This window comes from Chiloscyllium punctatum, chromosome 16, assembly GCF_047496795.1.
Source record: "Chiloscyllium punctatum isolate Juve2018m chromosome 16, sChiPun1.3, whole genome shotgun sequence".
In the NCBI taxonomy this organism is placed as follows: Eukaryota; Metazoa; Chordata; class Chondrichthyes; order Orectolobiformes; family Hemiscylliidae; genus Chiloscyllium; species Chiloscyllium punctatum.
The window spans coordinates 10,182,381-10,199,080 of NC_092754.1; the positions used below are offsets into that span (position 1 = coordinate 10,182,381).

Sequence of the window (16,700 nt, forward strand, 5' to 3'; positions counted from 1 at the left end):
CACCCTTCGCTTTACACTTTGGTGTTTTTTTTCCCTCTCATTCTGTCACCCCCCTCCCCCCTTTATTTTTTTGTCTCCACGTCCAGCCTTTAAAATGTGAAGTTTCTGTCTTGTCAGTGAGAGCAGCGTCTTCAGTTGATGAAGGCGTTGATGCTGCTGAGGGGAGGGGAAGGGAGGGGTGCAGACTGAGTTTAGCAGCGAGTGAAGCTGCCCGGGATTAATTCTCTCTCTCTTTTACACACTCCGCTCCCAGCGGAGGGAGAGGACAGAATTCTCTACAGCTCCTCTTTGTCTGATTGCAGAGCGGAGAGGGAGAGAGCGGTTTGAGCCCGAAAGCTTGGAGAGAACTCTTTTGTTCGCGTATCGACTGTTGCCAGCACTCGCTTGCCTTTCAGTACCTGTTTGTGGAGAGGGAAGCGAGCCGCCGACTTTCCTGCCTCTTGTGCTCAGATTGTGGAGAGGGAGAGAGAGAGAGGGGTGGTGGTAGTGGGGGGGTGGGAGAGGGAGAGAGAGAAGCAGAAATCCTCAGCGAGAAGAAAGCAAGCTTTCACTCCCGGAGGGGAAGGCACACGGAGACAGATCCAATTTCACCGCCACTCGCAACCGAGGACTCGTTTTCACTTTCAACTGGTGAAATTTCAGCACTTTGGAATCTTGAAACCAGCAAAATGACAAGCCAGCGAGCCAGGCAAATTCCAGGGATGAGCTCTGACTGAGACACTTCTGACGAATAAGCAGGGAAGGAGGGGAAATACCAGCTGGATTGTGTGTGCACCTCTCTCTCTCTCTCTCTCTAAAAGCACCAAACTTGTCTCCTGTGGAACTGTCCATCTTTTCCATCTTCTCTCTGGAGTAACAATGCAGTAAGCTTGGGGAGCAAAACAGATTGCACCTTTCTATTTACTCCCAGCCCCTCTCTCCGAAACAAAAACTCAAGGCGAGGTATAACGAGGTACATGAGACTGACCAGGCTGATGCTGCAAACCAGAGGCTAGGGTTTGTGACAGAACGCGGGAGAGATTGGTGCCTGCTCGATTTCTGTGACGGGGGCGGGAAGTGGGGATAAACCAGGGGCTGCAAATATTTTTCCCCAGAACGATAATTATGGACAGCTTCATTGGTGTGTGGGCTGCGTGATTTGCTGAAACAGTGAATGTGGAGCCATAGAGCTGTTCGGCAGAATCCCAGTTCTGTCGTCCCCTTAAAAACAATGACTTGAGCTTGGCTCACGAGTCAATGGAAATAGAGGCGAAAAGACACTTAATAGTGCACCTGAAAGAAGACCATTCTCTGCCGGTACATGGTCAGCGAACCCTAGGAAGCCATTGTATCTCAAGCCTCCTGTTTGTGTTGTGCCTTTTCTCGTTTATTTCTGAAGGGGCAGTAACAGTTTTTGGATGAACAGCTTGCTGCTTGTCTGGCAGCCCTTTCAAACATAGGGTGGACCCATTCACCAATTGTCATGCTGTAACAGAACTGACCCCTCCACAACATGTGCCACTTGAAGACTGGGAATGATATACTGCTATCTGTGGGGTGTATATCAGCGACTGGGTTAGTGTGACATGGAGCAATTATCTCAGGGACTCTGCTAACTGAAGAGAGGCAGAAGATGTTTGACCAGCTTTGGCCAGTTAGTTACTTTCTTAAACACCATGCCAGTGAATTGGGAGAAGGTTGGGTGAAAGCGCTGATTTGAGAAGCTGTGTTTCTTGCCTTGAAGACCGGAGGACCTGGAATCTCCTTTGCCTTGGGTTGCCAGGGTAACGGCGTGCAGCATGACTGGGGGCCGCTATCCCCCGGCCCCTGCACACCGGGGCAGGATGTACCAACACAAAGTCTCCCTGGTCGTGCGCTACTTCATGATTCCCTGCAACATCTGCCTAATCCTGCTGGCTACCTCGACCCTGGGATTCGCTGTCCTGCTCTTCCTCAACAATTGTACGTTGCCTACTTTCCAACCTTCTAAGCAAGCTTCACAGCTGAACGTAGAATTCAGCAGCCATCCTGGTCTTAGCCTATGTCAAGTTGCTCATGTGTGACTGAGTTGATTTTGGGTTTGCATTTTAATCTCTGTCTCTCTCCAGTTGTACTTGTGGTTTTGAAGCAGGTGGCATAGTTATTTCATGTCTAAGTCTAGATTTTAGCTGGTAATGTATTAACTGGGATTTGTTTATCAGCAGGAACAGCAGTTAAGAAATAAGACCCCCCCCCCGCCCCCCCCAACCAAAGGGAGACCGGCAAATAAGTAACAATGGGACTGCAGAGACAATAGCCCAGAAAACTCCTTTTACAAAGTGAAACTGGTCTACAGGAACTTGTAGCTCGTGGGTCTCTTCTCCGGAGAAATTGCAGGGGAGTGAAACTGAGTGGTGTTCAAACAGTCAGTACGGTGTGGCAGGCTAAAGGATTTCCGTCTGTGCAGTGAGATTCTATGATTAAATGTCACCGCACCCCACCCCCACCAAAAGCCACCCTGTGCAGACACAGCAGCTGCACAAGATGCAGAAGCCTGTAATGGACCAGGTTGGTGACTTCCCTTCCCATGCCACAGAACATGGTGCCGTTATATTTACAATTTACACCCAGGGTGACTGCTTGATCTTATTTCTGTGGAGCCAGGAGCAGCATTAATTAGAGGCTTTATGGAGAGGTTGATGTTTGGCAAGGTGGTTAGAGGTCCGCTTCTATCTTGTCACGGGCTGATATGTGACTTGGGGTTTTAGTAGAGAATTGTGAGAAACTAATTAAAAGTAAAGGCAATCAACAGCAGTCCTGTAACTGACTTTATGAAGGAGTAGTTTTTAGGAGCTTCGTTCTCCCATCTGAACCCATTCCAAATGGGAACATTTAACAACTACTTCAAAGGTCTCCACTAGTTTTCTGATGTAGATCTGTCACTGCAGTCTTCAAAGGAATAATTGCAATATCATAAGAGCCAAAGGACACTCTATATGTAAATGTTATTCTTTTGAAGATGAGATTATTAAAAGGCTTTAATTAACATCTTCACAAGCATAGAATACAATATGGTATGATTTAAGACAAATCTGTAATAAATGAAAGTAAAATAGTTTGATGGATTTGGTGACTTGTATTTAATTTCTTGGAACTATGTTGTCCTCGTGACTCAGTTGTTTCATGGATCTTGTAGTTAGCCTCGGGATTCTTGTTCCCAGATTGAGGTTTTGGAAGAGGAAGGGAGGGGAAGCAGTTATCTTAATTGCAATTCAGGAATTTAAAGTTCTGAGCCCCTGGGTGAGGAACACAATTGGTTAGGAGACTTTTAGTGGGGTAGCTGGCTGCATTTTACTGCCAAAACCAATGCATAGTATTTGGCCACTTGGAGGGAGTGAAAATACAATAGGATGCCCAGTACTTCTGGACCCCAACAAGAGTCAGATCCTTCTGGAGAAGGGGTTAGGAAGCTGGGAACAGGATTTTAAAAAATGCTTGTGGTGTGAGAATAAGTCATTTAATTAAAGAGTAGTTTGTCCATTTTCTCATTCAGCGTGATGATGAATTTATCAAAGTCTTGAGTGACTTCATTATTCATGATTGCTTTATAACGTCACTCTAAATCAACAGGCAGGACATTTGTGCATGTAGGTGACTCAGAAAGTCTCAATATTCTGACTATGGAATAGACTTGATCTGAACCATTTCAACTGGGTCGCTTAAGGATTCAACTTTCCGACCTGATTTTCTGACAGTTTGCTGTGTTGGGATTAAATCAGTTTAGCCGTGGTATTGGTGAAGTTGAGTTGATGGTGCACTGCCTGGAGCACTCTCAGCCACTACCATCTTGTCTTCACCTCCCTCTGAACAGTTAGGCAGCATTTGGACTACACTTGTAGCTGACAGGATCAAACAGAACAAGAAAGAGCCACTGTAGAAAAAGTCCTGACCAGTTTTCCCCACCCCAGTATATTTGAAATGTGAAGCTTTGCCACCAAGACACATTTTAAATGTTCAACTGCAAGGAACTTGTGCTTTGTTTTGCCTTTTCTGTTTTAAACCTGAATTCTGATGAACACGTGAAAGAATTGGTTGGGAGGTGATATTGGGGGCAGGATGGTGAGGAAACTGAACTAAACAATCTGCACCATCTACACTGTATGAAACTCTTTAGGGCTAGTGGAAGAAAATTATAAGACAATACATAAATGGATAGTGAGCCAGGCGGGCATTAAAAAAGTAACCAAAAGATTGGCTCAGTTTTTTTTCCCAGGGTGATGGGAAATTGGAAGGCGTTGAAAGGAGTTAGGGAAGGGGCTCTGGAGAATTAAGCCAAGCTATTTGACATCTGTGCAATAGTTCAGTAGTGGATTTGTGGAGGAGAATGCATAAAAGGTCAGAGTGAGACTTCTGAAGGATGCAAGAGATGATGTAGAGTAGGCTGGGCAATGTCCCTGTGAAGATTTTTTAAGCTGAGCTCAAAGGGTTATGACTTCAGCTCAATAGCACTGGCACCTCCTGAGTCAGCATAGAGTCATAGAGATGTACAGCACAGAAACAGACACTTCAGCCCAATTCATGCTGACCAGATATCCTAAATTAATCTAGTCCCATTTGCCTATATCCCTCTAAACCCTTCCTATTCATGTATCCATTTAGCTACTTTTTAAATGTTATAATTGTACCAGCCTCCACCACTCCTGAAGAAGGGTTACACCTGAAACATCGACTTCTCCACCTCCTGATGCTGCCTGGCTTGCTGTGTTCTTCCAGTCTCCTGCTTGTCTACCCTGGATTCCAGCATCTGCAGTTTTTCGTCTCGACTGTTTCCTCTGGCAGCTCCTTCCATACACGCACCACCCTTTGTGTGAAAACGTTGCCCCTTAGGTCCCTTTTAAATCTTTCCCCTCTCACCTTAAAACTATGCCCTTTAGTTCTGGACTCCCCCAACCCCAGGGAAAAAGACCTTGTCTGTCCACCCTATCCATGGCCCTCCTGGCTTTATAAACCTCGATAAGGTCACTCCTCAGCCTCCAGGGAAAACAGTCCCCAGGTTGACATTCCCATGCAGCGCAGGGAGGGTTGTGCATTGTCAAAGCTGTCACCTTTTCAATGAGGTGTACCATTAGCCCTGTCAGGTGGACGTGAAAGATCCGAGGGCTTTGTTTTGAAAAGAGCAGAGCAGTTCTCCTTGCCAAGATTAGAGTGCTGCTGGAAAAGCACAGCAGGTCAGGCAGCATCCGAGGAACAGGAAAATCAACATTTTGGGCAAAAGCCGTTCATCAGGAAAGCAGTTCTCCTTGCTGTCAAGCACAATATTTACCCCTCAATTAACCTCACTTAGTAGCTACTTGTTTGTCTCACTGTCGTTTATAGAATCTAATCACACACAAATTGGCAGGCACATTTCCTACATTATGATAGGCTAGTTACCTTGTGCCAGTTTCATCTGTTCCCCATCACTATTTAAGCAAGTATGATTTTCGAAAAAAGTGTCTGGAGAAGTGATGCTAATTGCAGTTTTATCGTCTATATCACATTTAAGAGGTGTACAATTCCCACTTCAAATCCAGGCCATTGGTAAATAATCAAGACTTTGGGCTAGTGCATGTAGAATTCACATTTGTGGTGATGTCGCTGAGACCAGCATTAGATATTTAAGCACTCACTGAGTTTGTATGGCATGGTACCTAGTGCAGTTGGCACTCTCAGCTCCCTGTATAATCCCATAATCACAGTTGAAGCTCACCTTATTACTACTCGGCTCCACAGCAGCCCCAGTTGAATAAAGTGAGGATGTGAGATGGTATACATGACATGAATGGGGCAGTTTAATGGTGTGTGCATTTTCAAGGAACTTCATGTATATGCCCTGACACAATGTTTTAGGATGCACACACACTCATTTTTCAATCTCTTGGAATTCATGCTGAAATAATAGAAGAACGTAGCTGTGATTTATGGCTCAAATGTATGCTCATGCTTTATAATAACTAGTTAGCACCAGATGATGATGAAATGGAGATAAAATTATATCGTTAGTACAATTATTGCTATCATTGAATGCAAAATGTAAAAAAAAATCCCATGGTACATTTTTGACATAAAATCTATCATATCAGCCATCTGGGTGACTGGTATAACTGCCACAGCTTAATGATATTCTATTAGAAAGGCAATGGGTCATTAAATAGAATAAAAGGTCATATTTTTCCCATAACCTTTAACCTTCCTTATGTTCAAGGATACAATGTTGGTCCTTTTTATCTTTATCACCTCTATATTGGATGAATATAAGAATTTAATACTCAAACAGTTGAAATATTCCTGCTCTTGATGCTCTGTTTGGATTAATTTTCTTAATTCCCTTTCTATGAATGCTAGTTGTCTACTAGCATTAATTGTTCTGTGTTAAATAGATTGTAGTTGGCACATTTATACCTGTTGAGAACCATTCATTTTCTCTCTAACTATGGATTAATGTTGCTTAACAACGGAAATAAGGTCAATTATAAATAAAGATGTACATTTATATAACCACCTTACATTAAAGAGAGTTTGTGCTAAAGTACTTTGTAATCAATTAAATACTTTTTAAGTATAGATAGTGTATTAACATAAGAATGTAATAAATAATTATGCACAGTTTGCTCCCACAAACAGCAATGCAATATGACTAAATAATCTGTTTAAATGTTTTTAAGAATCGAGTCTGTTGAATATTGGTGAAGAGACTGGGTAGACCTCCCTGTTCTTTTCCAAAATGTTACCACAGGATCTTTTAGACCCATCACGTTATTATCAAATCCAAAGATGGCACCTCTGATATTACAGTAGTCCCTCAGTAATGTGCTGAACTGTCAACCTAGATTTGAACCCAACACCTTCTGACCCACAGAGCAAAATAACAAGGTTTAAACCTTTCTTGTCTGGCATTTGAGCCAGATCGATGGTTGCTCAGACCCTGAGTGAAATGACATTTTTTGCATTTGCCTTGTGAATTGCATCATTTTCTCTGTTTAGCCATTTTGAGCACCATTGATCTCTGTTAGGTAACACACACCCAATTATAAGAGAGCAAATACAGAAAATTTACTTCAATGGAACACGAAGACTAACACCTGATGGCAATGTCTCTGCTCTCACCTTTATAGGTCTACCAGTGTGAATTGTCTCTGATTAGCTACAGTCAGTTAGTGGAAGGGTGCCTTCAAGCAGCTTGCATTTGTATAGTGTCTTTCACATCCTCTACTGTGAGTGAGGTGCTTTTGAAGTGAGATTGTTCTACTGTAGCTGTGTGAATTCACCCACTTGCATGGGTCATCAGACTCGAGATGTTATAAGTGCAATTCTGATTTAATTAAGGGATAGTATTGGAAATTATGAAAACCCCGCTGAGATCTTCTGTAAGAACCCCCAAAACAGAATGTCAAGAATATGATGGTTTGGGGATCTATTTCCATAGGAGTATCAAAAGTAAATATGCTTCTGAATATTCCCATCATTTGAGCTTGTGTTTTATTATTTATAATTGTTTCATATGTTAATGAGTTGTCATGGTGATGTGTGAATTTTCTTTCAGGAAGCATTTGCCTCAGCTTTTCAGTGAGCTTGATTCAAATACTTTTCATTTATATCAGAAATGTAAATAAGGAGAGACCATTCAGTAAACTGGGTTTCGGGTCTTGCCCTTTGATGATAGACAAGAGAAAGAGCTGATGATGTCTTGTTACATTTTCTTTTCTGTTTTCACCCTCTTTTGTCTTGTTTTTCATCTCTTTTCTCCACATCTTTGCCTTAAAGAGAAATGGAATCTTGCTGAGTATGGCTCCATTGGTGTCAATGCTCGGAGTGGCAATTCTTCACCCAGGAGCCCAAGCAGTGAGTGTTGGCAGGTTATTAAGCCACATAGGCATCACTTCTACAATATGATCTTTTCGAATTGCTTGCAAGGAAGACAGGGGAGGCTGGGTTGGGGTGCTCCGCAATAGTGACTGATTTTTCTCCTGTGACCATTGTAGCAATCCAGCTGAGGTCTATAATGCAGTACAGAGCATCTTTTGTTCCCTGCCCTGGGATTGTTGGGTGGGGATAGTGTTGAGGGGGCTTTACCCTATCTTAAACCACATGCTGTCCTTGTCCTAGGAGTGTTTATTGGGGATCAGGTCGAGGGAGCTTTACTCTCTGTATCGAATCCTGTGCTGTCCTCGTCCTGGGAATGTTTGATGGGGTTGTTGTAGAGAGATCTTTACTTTTAGTCTAAAAGAGTAGAGCCATGTTTGAACATGAGACTCTTCCTATGCCCAGGGCTTGCAATAGTCTCCAATTGGTGGTTACCAGCAAATGTCAAAAGATGGCCCGATGGTTACTCATGGCTCATCACATGGAATAGAATTTACTGACATTCCATTGCTTGGCAGGGGGTGTGGGATTTAGTTGGGTGGGAAGTTGGCAGATGGGAACACCTGCAGTCAGGGGCAGGAAAGCCAGTACGAACCTTACCAGAGCTGCCAACATCTTGCCACTCAGCAGTTCTCAATGGGCAAGATCTTTGCCCCCACCCTGGGCTCCTTGTTCCCACTGGAAGGCCCAACTATTGACCTGTTAAATGCGTGAGTGGCATTCAGTTTGCTTGCCTTTCCTAACAGAGACAAGGTCAGCCCATTAGCTACAGGGCAGGCCCCTGTCACCTCCCGTTAAATCCAATCCATGCTTTTCCCAGTGCGTCCCATGCTTGGATATACATGAAACATTTCTGTAGCACCCCTCACCATTTGGGGTGCCCCGAGAGTGATTTGCAGCCAGTTGTTAAGCATGGTCATTGTGATGTGGAAATCACTGCAGTCAGGTTTCTACAAGCTGCAGTCAGAGAAATGGCCAGATAATCTGTTAAAAGATGCTGTTGACCTGGACCTTGGAAAAATGATGCAGATGAAAAATGATGTCTTTTATTTTACAATTGTATAAATGGGCAGACAGACCTTGGGCTGAATGCCTTGCTGAATGAGGGTACAACATTCACCCAGTACGATACCAAAAGCCCAGAACCTTCTGCCTCCAAAGTTCTCACTGATCCACTGCAGCTCGCCCACATAACTATTCTCAGGGGCTTGATGAGATAGAAAACTGTGGTTCCCATTTCTCATCATTAGTCAGTTACCTCTGCTGGAAAGTGTGTGGCTGAGACAAGGTCAATGAACCCGGGCTGCAGTTCCCTTAATTATATTGCTAATGTTTGCTGTCTAGACTCCAAAATGAAGCATAACCACTTGACTAAGATATTGTTTGACTGCCGGTGCTCTAGGTCACCAGTTGGTTTTGCTGTCGAAAAATAATTTCAAAGTTCAATGTTCACTCTTCAGAATGAATGTTAGTAGTTGAGATTTTTTTGTTAAAGAAGTATCCGTCCAGAAATTAGAAAGGAACTATGTGACATGACTGGTTTGACAGTATCCATTACATCTATAAATGTTCTTCCACAAAGGTCTGTCTGATGTTCATTGTAAAGACACACTGGAGAAACACACTGAACCGTAAAATGATCTACAAATTCACAGGGAATGATGTAAATCAATGTCTTGCTTTGGGCTAAGTGTTGAAAATTCTTCTGTGTGAGTCCTCTCTGCAGTGTGAGTCCCATGTTGAGGCTTGTAGTTCTTTGGTTATGTTGACTCGATTGTAATGGCTTGCTGTTTTTCTTTTTGTTTCCAGATAGACCTGTGATTAAGTTCACTCCAGCCCCTGCAATATCACAGGATGGTAAGTGAGCACTTTATTTGAAATGCAAAGGAACAACTTTACGAACCGCAGGTGAAAGAAATGTAAATGAATGTTTTGCTCAGATGCACTGTTTGAACTTTGTTTGACTGAATTTTAAGAATAACTGTGAACTTGTAATCATGCAAAAATGGAAATGATTCACAGAATGCGGCCCTCAAAGCATTGTGAAAGGCTCTGGAGTTCCTTGTAATAAACTGAATTACTCAGTTTCAGGAATAGGTTAAATCTGAATCTCTCTTGTATCTTAAATAATCTGTGATCTATTAGCACTGCCCTTGATACACAGAAGTCACAGTTGCTATTCAGTGCTACCCATAGGAATTGGGAGTAAAGTTTGGTTTGGACATTGTGTAATGCAGGTAGCATTAGCACTCAAAAGCAACTTGTATTTGTGTAACATCTTTAATATAGAGCAACATCCCAAGGTACTATCTAACAGCAGTTGACATTGAACCACAGCAGAGGGACTTTGGAATGTATGACCAACGACATGTTGAAACAGTTCATTTCCTTTTAAGGGGTGACACAATGGCTCAGTGGTTAGCACTGCTGCCTCACAGCCATGATGTGGAGGTGCCAGTGTTGCACTGGGCTGGGCAAAATTGAAAATCGCACAACACCAGGTTATTGTCCAACAGTTTATTTGGAAGTACAAGCTTTCGGAGCACCACTCCTTCATCAGGAAGGACCTCACTGCGCCAGGGACCCAGCTTCATTTCCAGCCTTGGGCAACTGTCTGTGTGGAGTTGGCACATTCTCCTTGTGTCTGTATGGGCCATAGATGTGCAGGTTGGATGGATTGGCCGTGTTAAATTGCCCATAGTGTCCAGTGATGTTTAGGTTAGGAGGGTTGGCCGTGGGAAATGTTGGGTTAAGGTGGGGGCATGAGTCTGGGTTGGGATGCTCTTCAGAGAGTCAGTGTGGACTCATTGGGCTGAATGGCCTGTTTCCACACTGAAGGGATTCAATGGATTTTCGAGGAGAGTAGGGAAAGGCAGAAAATGCCAGGATGTAAATTCTGTCCTAAAATGAGACAGAGAACAACGAATGTTGAAGATCTGAGGCAAATAAAAACAGAAATTGCTGAAGAAGCTCAGCAGGTCCAGTAGCATCTCTGGAGAGAAAACAGAATTACCATTTCAGGTCCAGTGACCCTTCTTCAGAACAGTCCTGCTGAAGTTTCAGCAGCAAATTCTGTTTTTGTTTATAAATTCCGTGCAACTGGGTTTCGACCATATTTGGAATCCATCAGCCAACCCATGCCCTGGATCATTTTCAATAAATATATTTTGACACAGTGAAGTTTCTTCAGCCATCAAACGTAATGCACGTCAAGCAGCAAGGCTGGTGTTTGATCTCCAGAGTATCCAGAAACTGTCAGCCTTCATTCTGTTCTATAAGCTGCCATTATTGTAAGGGCCATAGGTGTGGCAACATGAAAGGTAGCTTCAGTAATACATATCACCCATGACAGGATCATGGTCAATCTCAAACACTAGTTCATGCTCTAATTTCAGACATCCACTTTGAAAAATCTTAACTTTAAACACCACACTGTTGTGATACTGTTCCACTGGCATATTATTAGGCAAATTAAAATGTTGTTTTGTCACCAAAGCAATTATTAGCAATATTGGCACTTGGCCAGTTCAGTTTCTCTGCACATTTCTTTCCTGTTTCCTTTATTTCAGCAATGTGACAGAAGGGTGCCTTTTTATTTTGTTTGTTGTAATTATTAAAAGATTAAGATAAGTTAGCCCGCCATTATAAATAAATCACAGCTGTGACATTACTTGAGCATTGTTTCAGGTCTGTTACTGTGCGACACCAAATTTAATAATTAATGTTGATAATGCAGGTTTTAGCTAATTGGATCCAAGGCACCTTTCATGTGTCTGGAGAATTTTGTCTGGCTGTTTACTGTAGCAGGAACTCAAAGAGTGTCAAGATCGGTGATGGGATTAACTTTCTTCCCTGTTGAAAATTTACGCTCATCTGCTTTGAGATTTTATCATTAATAGAGAAACGAAGCACTAACTGGGATGGAGATAAACAGAATCTGATTTTTGTTTTGAAGTTTAACTGCAAGTTATACAAAGTGCCTGGGCTTTGTTTTTTTCTATACAAAGGGTGTGCTGGAGAATGAGAATCAAAAGGATGTGCTTTGAAGGTGAGGATTCTTTTGTGGGAGGTGGACAATTGCAGAAGAAGATAGCAGTCAGACCTCTCTAGCATTTTATATAAATTCTTATTCCTCCTGAGTTATCTTTCACTGCAAACCTTTCATCATGTGCGTCAACTCCATCCCTCTGCTACACCCCAGCGATTTACAATGGGAGCAGAAGCTTGTAGGGAATGGCATCAACTTCCCCGGGGAAAGCTTTATGCTGCCTTCCTTACCCCACACCCCAACCTGTCTGCAGTGTTACAGGGAGTGGGCAAGGCCTACTCCTCCTCACAGGGCCTCGCCCCATTTGAGCCCCTTAAATGGCCACATTTTTGACTACTCATGGTTGAGACGGAGGTTCTGTGCTATTCCTGGCAGGTGACCTAGCTCAGGTAACTCAGGGTAAGGAGATGTTGCCTCCCCCGAGGACCATCTTTGTGACATTGAGGAACTTCCAACTCCACCGCAACTCCCCCCCCCCCCCCCCCCCCCCACCAGCCCCCTACCACCTCATCCTCCATCTGTCCTCCATGTTTACTCCACTGCCCCACCCCTGGTCTCTCTATGAAACATGACCCCACGCAACATACTGCAAAACCTCCTCCCAACTCCTGTAGTCCTTGCCCTCCCTCCCGGATCTCAGAACCCCTCCCCAGGTACTGACGTCCTCCTTGACTCTGGGGACCCTTGTACCAGCCCCTGGCCATTGCATCCCCTGGCACCACTAGTCGGTCAGAGACACGACTTGGTACACAGGTCAAGGGCCGAAGTACCATCCCCCATGCCAGTTGACCCCACACAGGGAGCTAACAGGCAGCAAGATTGCTGCAATCAACAGGGAAGCAACCTTGCCAACTCTTCGAGTGGTGGGACGGGATATCCCCAACCCCTAGCTCTCCACTGTCTGACAAGTCCTGTCTGTCTGCTCCATACACCTTTGCAGTGAGAGTAAAACATTAACCTCTTTCCTATCCAAGTGGACACTAGACATTGTTAAAGCTCTTTATTCAATGATGCATTTGTGAAACATATTCACTGTTAAATGTGACAAGCCCCATCACTGGCAGCTTCTTCTCAAACCCAAGCACCAGGCTCCAGACTGTTTTGATTGACGGGGGAGCAGATTGGCACCAGTCTTCAGCATGCACTCTGATTTCAGCTGTAACGCTGAGCATCAAGTGGAGATGGAACATTTTCCCCATGGAGGAGGGGGAGAAAAATCCCATCCAAGCAGCTGTCTCACTTAATAGGCTACTCTCACTTGCTGCACAGCTGTCAGCTGACAGCAGACACTCACTCCCTTCTGGTGAAGAACTGGAATCAGACCAAACATTAAACAGCTGCCTTTCTGTAGCATCTTTCACAACTATCGGATGTCTCAACGTGCTGTACATCTGATGAGGTACTTTTGAAGTGTGTTCACCCGTTGTGAAATGGGAAACCTGGCAGCCAATGCAAGCCCCCACAAACAGCATCATGGTGATGAATTTCAGGGTTAAGTATTATCCTAGGCTTTGGGGACAACATCACTGCTATTCTTTGAAAAATCTCTGCAGGATCTTTCAACCTCCCTCCCCCGAGGAGGCAGACAGGGGTCATATTTTAACCTTTCATCCAAAGGATGACACGACAGTGCAGCACGCCCTCAGTAGCTCATCGAAAGGTTAGCTTTGATCATCGTGCTCCAGCCCCAGAGTGGGGCTTGAACCCAGAACGTTGTGGTTTCAAAGTGAGAGCACTGTCTGCTAACACAGGAGGAAACCATGGTAGTGCTTAGTCCAGACATGCCTTGGTTTGAGGACCAAAGGGTTGAACATGGGATGCCTAGTGTCAGAAGTCAACAGGGAGATGTTCGTCAATGTTAGATTGTGTACTGAGTGCTATGTGGTGCAGATAAATAGGTCACTTATGATATTGCTGGTCTTGAGTGTTTACATACTGTGGATTAAGACATTGACTGCGTCTCAAAAAATACTTCCTTGGCTATAAAGCACTTTAGCACTACATAAATGAAAGCCTGTGCTTTTTTCTATTTCTGGCTAGTTCCTGATAATGGGGCCATTTCCAATAAGGAATTGATTACATTTTGAAATCACCGATAAGAAGGAAAATAGTTTGATGCTGGTCTCTCTATAGTGTGAGGGGATTTTTAATGGACTGACTTGGTTTTTCTTTATGCATTGTATTTGTTACGAGCATGAAGATATTCATAAAAAGCTTCATTCAGCAATTCAATCTTTAAACTGCTAAAATTAGCACCAAGAATGATTCCAATAAAAATAGCATATGGAGTCCTTTCCACATTCTCTATTTTAGCATCTTTATTTTTTGTTCTGGTCACCTCACTTTTCTCAGTTTTCCAATTTGTTTTCCATGCTAATAATAATGAGTTTAGGAAAATTGAATCTTTTTAAAGTTAAACTCTGGCTTAAAAAGCTGCAAATGATTGGTGTAGGAAATGAAAAGCAGTTGGGAAGAGCTTGCATTTATATAGTATCCTAAGGATGTCTTCAAGCACTTAATTGCCATTAACAACCAGTTATCAAAGGCCACAGATGAGGTCAATGACTAGTGAATTCATCTTGCTGCTGTTGACAGATAGTCGTGGCCAGGACAACAGACATCCTTGCACGTGATTTACAAAGAGGTTAGCACGTAGGTACATTATGTAATCAAGAAAGCTGTTGGAACGTTGGCCTGTATTAAAAGGAGAATGGGGTATGAAAAGAGGGAAATGTTGTTACAATTGCACTGGACATTTTTGAGACCACACCTAGAGTGTTTCTGTTTTGGCCTGTTTACTTAGGGAGGGATCGGCTTGGATTGGAAGCAGTTCAGAGAAGTTTTACTAGGCTGATTCCCAAGACATCTCCGGGATACCCGCACCAATCAACCCCACCGCCCCGTGGTTGAACACTTCAACCCCCCCCCTCCCACTCTGCCGAAGACATACAGGTCCTGGGCCTCCTCCGCTGCCACTCCCATTCCACCCGACACCTGGAGGAAGAATGCCTCATCTTCCGCCTTGGGATCTTCCAACCCCATGGCATCAATGTGGATTTCACCAGTTTCCTCATTTCCCCTCCCCCCACCTTACCCCAGTTCCAACCTTCCAGCTCAGCACCGCCCTCATGACCTGTCCCATCTGTCAATCTTCCTTCTCACCTATCCACTCCACACTCCCCTCTGACCTATCACCTTTACCCCCACCTCCATCCACCTATTGCATTCTCAGGTACCTTCCCCACCCCCCACCCCACCCCAGCCCCACTCCCCTCCCATTTATCTCTCCACCCCCGAGGCTCCCAGCCTTATTCCTGATTAAGGGCTTTTGCCAGAAATGTCGATTTTCCTGCTTCTCAGATGCTGCCTGACCTATTGTGCTTTTCCAGCACCACACTCTCGACACTGATTCCCAGAATGTAAGGCTGTTCTCTGTGTCTATACTTGCTGGAGTTTATAAGAATGGGAAACGATCTGATTGAAACCTAATAAGGTTCTGAAGAGGCTTGACAGGCGAGATGCTGAGAGGATGTTTCCCTGGAGAAATTTAACTGGGTCTATTGTAAAGGTTCTCCCATTTGAGACAAAGCTGGGAAGGAATTTCTTCTCTCAGAGCATTGTCAGCCCTGTGTTGCAGGTTAACCAAGAAGTTTAGGGTGGCACGGTGGCACAGTAGTTAGCACTGTTGCCTCACAGCGCCAGAAACCTGGGTTCAATTCCTGCCTCAGGCGACTGACTGTGTGGAGTTTGCACGTTCTCCCCGTGTCTGTGTGGGTTTCCTCCGAGTGCTCTGGTTTCCTCCCACAGTCCAAAGATGTGCAGGTTGGGTGAATTGGCCATGCTAAATTGCCTGTAGTGTTAGGGAAGGGGTAGATGTAGATGTAGGGGTATGGGTGGGTTACGCTTCGGCGGGGCGGTGTGGACTTGTTGGGCCGAAGGGCCTGTTTCCACACTGTAAGTAATCTAATCTAATCTAAGTTACCTCATTTTCTAGGAATGGCTGATGCTATTCCTGGCATGCCATCCTGCACTCTTCATTGAACCAGGGTTGATTACCCTCCCCCCACCCCGGCTTAATATTTACAGTAGAGTGGAGGAGATGGCGGCTTAGTGGTTAGCACAGCGCCAGGGACCTGAGTTCGATTCCACCCTCAGGTGATTCTTTGTATGGAGTTTGCACATTCTCCCCGTGTCTGTTGTGGGTTTCCTTTGGGTGCTCCGGTTTCCTCCCACAGTCCAGAGATGTGTAGGTTAGGTGAATTGGCCAAGCTAAATTGGCTGTAATAACCAGGGAAGTGCAGGGTGGATTAGCTGTGGGAAATGGAAGGTTACATGAATAGGGTTAGTCGGGGTGGGTCTGAGTGGGCTGCTCTTCGGAGGGTCAGTGTTGACTGGATGGCCTGCTTCCCCACTCTTGACATGCCATGAAATGCCAGTTTGCAGATTGTGTTGGTGGACAGTGCTGATGTGCAATTGCATCTCCTGTCTTGGATTGCTAGATTTGTTTGAAATCTATCTCGTTTAGCCCAGCGAGAATGTCACACAATATGATGATGTGAAGCCAGGTCTTTGCCTTCACCAGGGCTGTGTAGAGGTCAACCCAATGAGGCAGGCTGATGGTTGAGATCAAGAATGTTTTACCCCTGCTTGGTTCCCTCATGACCCACCACAGACTCAATTTTACAGCTTCATCCTTTAGGATTCAACCAGCTCAGTCAGTCGGATGCTGCCAAGCCACTCTTGGTGATAGACATTGAACCCCCCACCCCAGCCCAACCCAGAAAACATTCTG

At 44.4% G+C, this 16,700-nt stretch overlaps 1 protein-coding gene across 9 annotated transcripts in view; it reads left to right on the forward strand.

The window, feature by feature from the left end:
* agrn (agrin) overlaps positions 1–16,700 on the forward strand; it is a 513,439-nt gene that overhangs the window by 288,429 nt on the left and 208,310 nt on the right. For 7 of the 9 annotated variants that reach the window (XM_072586197.1, XM_072586199.1, XM_072586200.1 and 4 more), the window contains one exon: positions 9,670–9,717. In XM_072586197.1, the coding sequence (XP_072442298.1) occupies positions 9,670–9,717 (48 nt within the window). Of the gene's footprint in view, positions 1–925; positions 1,942–9,669; positions 9,718–16,700 lie in introns of those variants that run through there. The other 2 variants (XM_072586204.1, XM_072586205.1) reach the window with 1 other exon arrangement.